The sequence below is a fragment of the Ylistrum balloti genome, unplaced genomic scaffold (assembly GCF_031769215.1).
Source record: "Ylistrum balloti isolate Yb309-2 unplaced genomic scaffold, AGI_CSIRO_Ybal_v1 Utg370020, whole genome shotgun sequence".
Taxonomy (NCBI): domain Eukaryota; kingdom Metazoa; phylum Mollusca; class Bivalvia; order Pectinida; family Pectinidae; genus Ylistrum; species Ylistrum balloti.
The window spans coordinates 493843-506001 of record NW_026782088.1 but is presented as its reverse complement, the minus strand read 5'-3'; the positions used below and the strand labels follow the sequence as shown (position 1 = coordinate 506001).

General features: G+C 39.5%; 1 protein-coding gene across 1 annotated transcript in view; it reads right to left on the bottom strand.

Annotated features, from left to right (window-relative positions):
• LOC132548623 (fibroblast growth factor 18-like) overlaps positions 1-11912 on the bottom strand; it is a 38174-nt gene extending 26262 nt beyond the window's left edge. The window contains exon 1 of the mRNA XM_060212496.1: positions 11800-11912. Within this exon, the coding sequence (XP_060068479.1) occupies positions 11800-11912 (113 nt within the window). The remainder of the gene's footprint in view (positions 1-11799) is intronic.
• Positions 11913-12159: the final 247 nt, after the last annotated feature.

The window sequence follows — 12159 nt, the reverse complement described above, 5'->3', positions numbered from 1 at the left end:
AGGCTATCTAGAGAGGTATTCACACGATAGAGACGAGGCTATCTAGAGAGTTATTCACACGATAGAGACGAGGCTATCTAGAGAGTTATTCACACGATAGAGACGAGGCTATCTAGAGAGTTATTCACACGATAGAGACGAGGCTATCTAGAGAGTTATTCACACGATAGAGACGAGGCTATCTAGAGAGGTATTCACGTGACAGAGACGAGGCTATCTAGAGAGGTATTCACACGATAGAGACGAGGCTATCTAGAGAGGTATTCACACGATAGAGACGAGGCTATCTAGAGAGTTATTCACACGATAGAGACGAGGCTATCTAGAGAGTTATTCACGTGACAGAGACGAGGCTATCTAGAGAGTTATTCACACGATAGAGACGAGGCTATCTAGAGAGGTATTCACACGATAGAGACGAGGCTATCTAGAGAGTTATTCACACGATAGAGACGAGGCTATCTAGAGAGAGACGAGGCTATCTAGAGAGTTATTCACACGATAGAGACGAGGCTATCTAGAGAGGTATTCACGTGACAGAGACGAGACTATCTGGAGAACCAGCATCACTATAGGATTCTATGTTATCACTTCCATTTTTCATGTCATATAGAAAGTATATGCTGATTCTCGTTCACGGGAAAGCGTTTGTTCCGTAGTCCTGCCTGTATCAGCAGGTTCAAGGTTGTTTATAAAGGACATATCAGGACGGACATTCCTAGGGATTAGAAGACAGGTACTCTTGATTCCATACCTGGTGTGGTTCCTACTGTCAATAAGTCTGCATGTCCTTGACTGGGTCACGACTCCCAAGCCACAGGTACGAAATGGTATGCAAACATGACTGAAGTGTCACACAAAATTACGGAACGTCAGTGATCGGAACTCGATCTTCAAGCTTAGACACCTTACACAAAGGGAACCGTTCTTTGTCATAATGCCCGTATCTTGTAATAATCGAGACTCGAACCCTATCCGCGCACGCGGTCACAGCGAGCCTGTCGCCTACCCACGGGACCTAGACTCCGTCTTTAAAAGCCTCACGTACGGCATAGTCACGAGTTAGCAGATCATTGCCGCTATGCATAGGGGCCTTAACTGGCCGCTCGCTCTAATACAAGGGTCTAGAGGGACCAGCAGACAGGAAAAATTAACAATAATTTGGATGTTCCTAATAGTGCCATTGTCACACAGTATGTTATAAAGACTTTAAAAAAAAGGGCGCCATCGATTCATAAACACACTGTTACACATCAACGTCTTGAATGAGATTAATTAATAAATACATCTTCTTTCCACTATGATTGAAATAGTATTCATCTTAAAATTAAGGACATCAATACTTAAAATACCCTGTTATTACAGGTACGTCTGACATAGAAACTGGGTAGGGCTAGGTATAGGTAGGTAATGTCAGACGCTGTCACACCTTCAGGCATTTGAACATAGTGATCCATGAGAACCGATCTGGTACAAGCGAAGCGCACTTCCTGTCGATGTAGCAGTATTAGGAAAGTTTTAAATGATATTCGGTTAATTTTGTGGATATTATGTAACACACCTTTAACAGAGTCTGGGATCAGAGCAGAATAGGACAAATACCGCAGAGGATGTCACACACTGGGATCGGGGTGATTGTCAGCACTGCATCGGCATACCTGACTGGGGCAGGGGAGCACATTTTATCTGGGTTTTTTCTGTGATATGGCATTAATCCCTTTAGCTTCACTCCATAGCCTTATACAGCACTAGCTTGTCACGGAGTAAAACAGTCAGCTTTATTGAATCGTGATTTAATTTCTAAAGAAAAAACATAGATATTCTTGTTTCATATCAATTTATATTTGATATAGCAGTGCATCCCACTTTCAATGATAATATATGTTATCTGTCATAATTGTGTTGTTTTATCATTAAATAGTTCACCAAGTTGACAATAAGATGAAAAAGAATAGGGTGATTTTGTTAACTAAGCTTTTGGTAACGAGGCCAAAAGGATTGCATACCTAAGCAATTTCGGTATTTTACATTACAAAGACATATTCACTGTGAAGAATGTACTGTCGGGGCAGATCTTTGGCAGATTGTGGTGGCTATTTAATAAGTCATAGCTTGACTTAATATTTCAATAAAACACTTTTTTCCTCATATTTCCTATTACAATTCTACTGTGTCTCGATTTTCGTTTTAGTTATACATCCGCTGTGATATCTAACAATCGTTATAGAGTTACACACCTTCTGATATAAAATCTAAAACTCTTCAGCCAATTTCTGAGTAAGCAGTACAACAGCACCGTCACATTACACCACAATATCACAACAGCACCGTCACATTACATCACCACCACCACATTACACCACAATATCACAACAGCACCACCACATTACATCACCACCACCACATTACACCACAATATCACAACAGCACCGTCACATTACACCACAATATCACAACAGCACCGTCACATTACACCACAATATCACAACAGCACCACCACATTACATCACCACCACCACATTACAACAGCACCGTCACATTACACCACAATATCACAACAGCACCACCACATTACACCACAATATCACAACAGCACCGTCACATTACACCACAATATCACAACAGCACCGTCACATTACACCACAATATCACAACAGCACCGTCACATTACACCACAATATCACAACAGCACCGTCACATTACACCACAATATCACAACAGCACCACCACATTACAACAGCACCGTCACATTACACCACAATATCACAACAGCACCACCACATTACACCACAATATCACAACAGCACCGTCACATTACACCACAATATCACAACAGCACCGTCACATTACACCACAATATCACAACAGCACCGTCACATTACACCACAATATCACAACAGCACCGTCACATTACACCACAATATCACAACAGCACCGTCACATTACACCACAATATCACAACAGCACCGTCACATTACACCACAATATCACAACAGCACCGTCACATTACACCACAATATCACAACAGCACCGTCACATTACACCACAATATCACAACAGCACCGTCACATTACACCACAATATCACAACAGCACCGTCACATTACACCACAATATCACAACAGCACCGTCACATTACACCACAATATCACAACAGCACCGTCACATTACACCACAATATCACAACAGCACCGTCACATTACACCACAATATCACAACAGCACCGCCACATTACACCACAATATCACAACAGCACCGTCACATTACACCACAATATCACAACAGCACCGTCACATTACACCACAATATCACAACAGCACCGTCACATTACACCACAATATCACAACAGCACCGTCACATTACACCACAATATCACAACAGCACCGTCACATTACACCACAATATCACAACAGCACCGTCACATTACACCACAATATCACAACAGCACCGTGTCTGTTGTAAACACTTTATCTCTTCAAACCGTCACATTACACCACAATATCACAACAGCACCGTCACATTACACCACAATATCACAACAGCACCGTCACATTACACCACAATATCACAACAGCACCGTCACATTACACCACAATATCACAACAGCACCGTCACATTACAACAGCACCGTCACATTACACCACAATATCACAACAGCACCGTCACATTACACCACAATATCACAACAGCACCGTCACATTACACCACAATATCACAACAGCACCGTCACATTACACCACAATATCACAACAGCACCGTCACATTACACCACAATATCACAACAGCACCGTCACATTACACCACAATATCACAACAGCACCGTCACATTACACCACAATATCACAACAGCACCGTCACATTACACCACAATATCACAACAGCACCGTCACATTACACCACAATATCACAACAGCACCGTCACATTACACCACAATATCACAACAGCACCGTCACATTACACCACAATATCACAACAGCACCGTCACATTACACCACAATATCACAACAGCACCGTCACATTACACCACAATATCACAACAGCACCGTCACATTACACCACAATATCACAACAGCACCGTCACATTACACCACAATATCACAACAGCACCGTCACATTACACCACAATATCACAACAGCACCACCACATTACATCACCACCACCACATTACACCACAATATCACAACAGCACCACCACATTACATCACCACCACCACATTACAACAGCACCGTCACATTACACCACAATATCACAACAGCACCACCACATTACATCACCACCACCACATTACAACAGCACCGTCACATTACACCACAATATCACAACAGCACCACCACATTACATCACCACCACCACCACATTACAACAGCACCGTCACATTACACCACAATATCACAACAGCACCACCACATTACATCACCACCACCACATTACAACAGCACCGTCACATTACACCACAATATCACAACAGCACCACCACATTACATCACCACCACCACATTACACCACAATATCACAACAGCACCGTCACATTACACCACAATATCACAACAGCACCACCACATTACATCACCACCACCACATTACACCACAATATCACAACAGCACCGTCACATTACACCACAATATCACAACAGCACCACCACATTACATCACCACCACCACATTACACCACAATATCACAACAGCACCGTCACATTACACCACAATATCACAACAGCACCACCACATTACATCACCACCACCACATTACACCACAATATCACAACAGCACCACCACTTACATCACCACCACATTACATCACCGTCACATTACAATAACACCACATTACATTACACCACCACATTACACAACCACATTACAACACACCACCACATTACATCACCACCACATTACAAACACACCACCACATTACACCACCACATTACAACACACCACCACATTACTACACACCACCACATTACAACAACACCACCACATTACAACACACCACCACATTACACCACCACATTACAACACCATATTACAACACACCACCACAATACAACACACCACCACATTACAACACACCACCACACAACACACCACATTACACCACCACATTACAACACCATATTACAACACACCACCACAATACAACACACCACCATATTACAACAACACCACCACATTACAACACACCACCACATTACAACACACCACCACATTACAACAACACCACCACATTACAACAACACCACCACATTACACCACCACTTTACAACACACCACCACATTACAACACACCACCACATTACATAACACCACCACATTACAAACACACCACCACATTACAACTCACCACCACATTACAACAACAACACCACATTACACCACCACATTACAATAACACCACCACATTACAAACACACCACCACATTACAACAACACCACCACATCAGGTAAATTGTATCCCCTACAACATCGTGTCCCCCTGTAACTTGGCGCCGTGAGAATGAAGAATCAAAGTACACATACCCCCACTCGACTTTTCAAAAGTACAAAATTCTAATCTAGTGGATCCTTGTGAGATAAATAACGATGTTTTCGTGACGTAACATCAGTATGGTTTTTAATTTGATAATTTTAATAAACCCCCTTTATCGCGGTTTAATCTGGTTCTGAATGATGCGCTCCATATATCTCAATCATGCCAATACGTTAAAATAATATAGATAAAACACAATACATTTTTGTATTTCGTCTTTAACGTACTTCATCAACTTCAATTCGTTTTGAGAAAAGTTAACTACAACTGAACTGATATCGATATGCAGCACATGGTTTTATGATAATAACGAAACTTTTCTTCTGTTCAGACATAAGAAGGTAAAGTGCTGTTAAAGTTTGGATACAAACAGAACGTTACATTAATAGTCTACGGATATTACCTTAAACTGTTTGGGGTGGGTCGCTTTGGATTGCAGTTTCATTCAAACTTCTTCAAACGAGTATGATTTTGATATATACTGGTTTTGGGAGATAATTCTTTAACTTCGAGTTATTCCTTTGAATAGGTTTAGACCTCATAAATGTGTTTATTTTTAATGCTGATTATGGATTGACGACAGGCCGGTAGTCGGCTTTTTTTTACATCTGTATTATTGAGTTTGAGACATATAACTTCCTACACCATATTTCAGAGAATGTCGGTACATGAATACTAATATTTCGGTCTAAACAGTACCTTGTACAGACAAATAATGACCGGAAGCACAAAATCAGAATTTTCGCTAATGCATTTTGTGAAACTATAATGAATATTCATTTTCACTTAAACAAATTCATTCAACGACACAGTCACAATATCAATTCTCTTCCAACTTCAATAGCAAATGATTATGAAATAAATGGGGAATGATCTGTAAAAAGATCACCGTGTCTTGTCCTCTGACCTAGTGTCATGTAACAAATATCTTCTACGCCAGACTAATGTCCAGTGTGACGGATGGCCCCTTTGTGGACTTGCCTGGGAGCCAGTCCATTACTGCGGCGAGAGGTCAATTAGTAAGGCCATTACGAGGACAGATTAAGTGTAAATAGCCATGTTCATTCTATAAAAGGGGTGTCACTAAGTTATGTAACGGAAAACGGACAACAGAAGACGGAAGCGATGCCTACTGTTGACGGAGCTGTCTTCATCTGAGTCTTTGACACTCGTGTTGTTAGCAGAATGACGAGAGGTGTTTAGGTTGTAACACCTTACTAATACTACCTGGTACCCTAACACCTGTGTGGAGACCTCTTTGTACCACTAAGACGTTCTAAAGACATACAGGTACAAATGCAGGGAATGTCTGATTATCAGATATATCTTAAGTAGAACATGTGTAAGTGTAAAATGGTATCCCCAGGCAAGCTTTCACGCGACACAATGCTAAGATTTCTATAGCTGATGTTCTTATAGTTTATTAACATCAGTGTAAGACTCTTTGCTTCATTGGTCAGTCAAGATAGAGACAGACAGAATCACGAACACGACACGCAGCTTTCCGTATGTATTTTTTATAAAGCCTCGGTGGGGAGTTAATATTTCTGTGTTGAAGTCTATAATGACAGAGGGAGCCCTTTAAACAGGTGAGTTACATACAGGTACTCCAACGGTATACTCGTCAGGTACTATCTACAGGTAGGACTCCAACGTGTTGGAAAAGCACGCTGTCGCGATAAGACAGAGGTAGAATTAGAGCCAACACGACCAATACAAAATAATACTAGTTTAGGCTTTGACTGACAGATAGATTTAGCCAAAATAAAAACCATGCATGGACCCCGCACACCTTTAATCAAGCTCTGTTAGACACCCGAATCACCTGTGTTAATTCCAGGTGTCATACGTCTCAAAAATCCACCTTTTCAAGCGAATAACACACGCAGACTGACCCACCGCATTCAAAAAGTTCTGGACTAATTAAACAAAAAATAGGCCGATGAAAAGAAATAATTTGAACTGAACTATTTAAATTATTCCGCTTTTTACACGGGAACTGCAATTATATACATGTATGTTACAATGTACGGTATATAATCAACATGAGGAACTAGAGAGATAGGATCGCTATGGGACTACTTCAACAAGATTTTGTGGAAAAAGCGTCAAATAATCAGTGATGTTTGGGGTCTTATCGACATGTTCACTCTCCTAGTCATGTCTGTATTTAAACTGCACTATATATTGTACGTGAATAGAGGTTTACCAGCTAGTTTTAAGCTCCAATGATTTGCAATTGAAAATTAAAATGAAATGAAAAATGAAACGACAGTCGTCATTTGTATGCATGTATTTGGTTAACAGAGCAGAGATATGGTGCGGCCGACTATTTGCATGCATGCCTCTCTAAGTTTACTATCCCAGTGCAAATCTTCAGGAAATATCCGTGTTACTATTTCGTTCTCACATAAACATTTCATCACATTATCAATCTGCAATATTTGCTAATATCGCGGTTGTGGACAACTTGAATAACGTATTAACTTAGAACCAATGTCGACAACCAATGTCGACAATAATCACCAACAACAGGAAGTTACATACTCGCCAACGAATACTACAATGTACTCTCTATGAATATTGCCAAGAAATCAACCCGTTGCTTTCAAGATCAGTCGGTGTTTTTCACTGACCTTAAACGATTTTAGAAATACGTAAACATGTTTTTTCAACACTTGAAGAATTGTCAAATAGCAGATAAAAATAAATAAATATTCTCAATCTAAATGCGACAACTTAAAAGACATGCCAAAGTCAAGGCTAGATAGTGGGAATGACATGGTTTAAGGACTGCTACAGAGGTGTCTTGTCGCCTTGACGGGTTTACACAATTATGCAATCCCTGTTAGGGAGAATGGAGGGAATCTAATGGGTATAAATTACAGCAAGGTCACAGCAAGGTCAAAGCAAGGCAAACACAGAACTAGACATTAGACGTGCACACGGTTATCTGGCAGTACATGTGTGTTTAAGACTAAGATGGCACTTAGAGACTGATGATCAATAAAAAAATGATACGGAACACGCGTTAAAAATGTCTTATCGCCGGTCACATCTATTTGATCAGTACATGTAACTGGTACTAAACATTGAGTTCTGTATCACACTGGCCTCTATATCACTCTGTAGGTCTATTTTTGTCTCTGAAATAATATGTGGGAAGCTACATAATGCTTGCATATTTCTGAAGCATTATGTGTATTAAAATATTGATATGGAGTGAAGTTGTCATAGTAAAATAAAATTGATATGATCATTTAAAAGCCGTCACCTGTTCTGGATATAAAAACTGGGTGAGGTTAGGATACACTTTCTCCACGTTAAACTTTACGTAACGATGGTAGGTAGGTAGTGATTGACTATACTTCAGAGCAATGTTCCCATAGAATTAAAATTTATTTTGGCCAGACGTTTGAAAAGTTAAATTAACTCAACAAACGGGTGTGAACACTTACTTGATATGTTGATTTACCTTCGAAAGGTGTAAATATATTTGATTTTATATTTTTTATCAAACTAGTAACGTTGAGTAACCCGATGTCGGTCGGCCTATCGAGAATGATGTCAGCTCATTCTTCTGAACAAGATAACACGGATGTCTATAATTTTTGACAGGGTTATCTTCCGCGTTTTAGAAGCTGTGTACTGATAATATATATATTTATGACGGATACTGAACACCAAGGTCTCTCGGGGACATGTTTACGTAAGTCCTGTTATTGCGTCTGTTGATCCGTTAGCTGGTGCTGTTCAGTAGCCGGATCCACACAGGGCCGATTAGATAAAGGAGTCACCAGATATACCCAATGATTGTATGAACAGTCGTTAGTTATCAGTATTAAGTGCCCTCAAACACTGTCATATCACATTAAAAATTAATAATCATTCAGTGGACCTGCTGTTTATGATATTTCATCAATGTTTTTTTTTGTTTTTCATTTCAATTATCAGACATGAGATTTGGAGCCTTTCCCGTATTTGTTTTCAATTCAAACAATTTCAAGTTATAAAACGCTATTTGTGGCGATGCAGATTTTTTTTATCTGCATTTTGTTCCGTACAAAAAACACGACTTAAAGTTCTCTTTTTCAACAAAATTTACAACCTCACTTATCCGGTACAAAAATAGAAACAATTGACAATATTTGTTTAACTTCAATTTTAGTCATATAAAGATTTATGATCATATTTCGCAATCAGGACTTCGCTACATAAATCTGTACCGTGATAATACACAGGGACACATGTACATTCTAAAGTCTAGTATGTTTAACGACACATGTCACTTTTTCTTGTACAGAAATATATTTTGTTTGGGGTGTAGACGTTAAATTTAAACGAAATTAGACAAAACACCTGGGGACTTTAGCAAGTTCAAAAGCCCTATATCTTCTTACTTGTGTTCTAGGGCAAGACACTCGTGCAAAGTGAGGTGAAAGTTAGCAGAAGAAACGTCTACCGTGCACAAGTGGTTCAGATAAGTATTCACTGCTATAAATTCATGTGTGTTTATCGGGAGCTAAACAAGGGCTGTAAAAGACGTCCTCGGTTGCAGTGTTAGACCCGATACTTTATACAGCGTTTTGCTGTGTAAATTTTAAAGTTTACCTGTATACATCCCGGGAAAGAGAAGTGATTTTTTTTATATTATCGTGGTTGAGATTCTTAAAGCCGGCTAACATTATCAACGTACATCACACTAAAGTCGAGCGACATCACAACGAAATTAAACTTTTATTAAAAAGTTCAAAGATTCATAAATCTGTGTTTTATGATTAAATTTTTTGATGACTGGGGGTTTCACATAAAGTTTCAGTCGGCTTGTCAAGCAGTACATTGACGAAGAGCTCGAGCGATGTAGTTAAATAGATCAGGTGCTTATACACTGCATCCGTACAACCATTAATACAAAATTAAACTACATATTTCAAATTTACAAGGTATTCTGCATTTTTTCTATTTTCTTTGACGACAATACCCGGATAAGCCATCACAACTACTGAGATGAGTTATGGCCCTGTGTAGATATTCGTAGTCCATGTGAATATGTTTAAAATCCACTAAATAAAGCCTCCCGAGTGTCTGGTTTTAAATCTTGAAAACTTAACAAAAAGATTTCAGTTTAAGATGAATACCTTGGACAGGAATCCTTAAAATAGACATGAAATCCAATATTAAACATTAAATCTTAATCGAAATAATAAACAAAGTATGATTTCATCAGATTTACTTAATTAAATCTGCGGGGACAAGTGGTGAGCCTAGGGCGTAGTATGTAGTGGTAGATCGATCTGATTGACCAGGCAAATCAAAACAAAAACGTGCACACTTACATATCCACTAATTAATACGTCGCACAATATGTATATACAATATACATACATCAATATAATTAGCCAGTTTAAGATCGACGGCGAGGGCATACCGTAGTGAAGACATTCGTACCATTCCTAGCCACGTAGTGTTAGTAAAACAAACGCATTCGTGTCTTACATGGACAACTCTCCATTGATATCTAAAGTCTAAGTTCTTCAGTCCTTGACGTGATTTTCCTGTGTACCACCCCTGCTGGAATGATTATCTCATTTTCCTGAATAATGAGATTCACATAAAAAAGTTATTGATTGATATACAGAAAAAAGTCGGTTTCCTGTGTAGTTATATGTGTCTTACCTGCATATAGGATTAATGGGCGACAATCTCCTCCTCATAATGGGCTAAGTTTCCGAGTCCTCCTGCTAGTGGCCATGTTAGATACACTAGCGTCTCATCTGGCCGGCGGAGGTCTGGCGTTCGGGCTATCATGAGATCCCCAGTTTATTGGGTAAAATATTGGGGAAAATATATATCCAGATCCGGAAAATGCTTGGTTAGTAAAGAAAATACTTCCCTTCGGCACGCAACACGTTGACACTATAGTAGTGCCCTCAACATTGCTATTCCCTACGAACACATACCTGGTAAATGGAGGTACCAATTTTTAGATAAAATCAGGATTACCACCAACATTAATAACTATATATACGTTATGTATTATAATCAATAGCCGGTTTTAAATCCACCCGGGCTGTTAATACTCCACTGTCTTGAGTTAAAGACCTTCACTTTGTCAGCTACATCCCAAATATTGTATCACGGACTGCACATGATAACGAAGATTGCGTACTATTATATATCGTAATATTACTTTTCAAGACACTGTACGGCATTTTGTATTTCAATAATTCTATGTTTGGACTAATATCTGCTGTGATTGTGGCGGGCCTTACATCCTCCGTAGGCTGTCACACCGTGCACCTCCAGACAGGTGCAAAGCCACAGACCACGTGAGTGAATCCACATGCTTGTTATACATATCGTACTGTGGTTGTTGAATTTTCATCTTTCAAAAGCATTCCAACTTTTTTTTTCGTTAAAACCACTGTATGAAAACGAAACATCAGCTATCCAATTCCATCCGTGTTTAATGTACCAGGTTTAAAATGTGTGGTATTATTCCAAAATTTTGGGGAAATGGTAACACTACGATATTTCCGAGAAAAAAACACACACCTGTACGACTACAAAACACGGGACCTGGTTTGTACCGTCCGCCAGTTACACCGGCATGTTTTCAACTGATAGCTAAG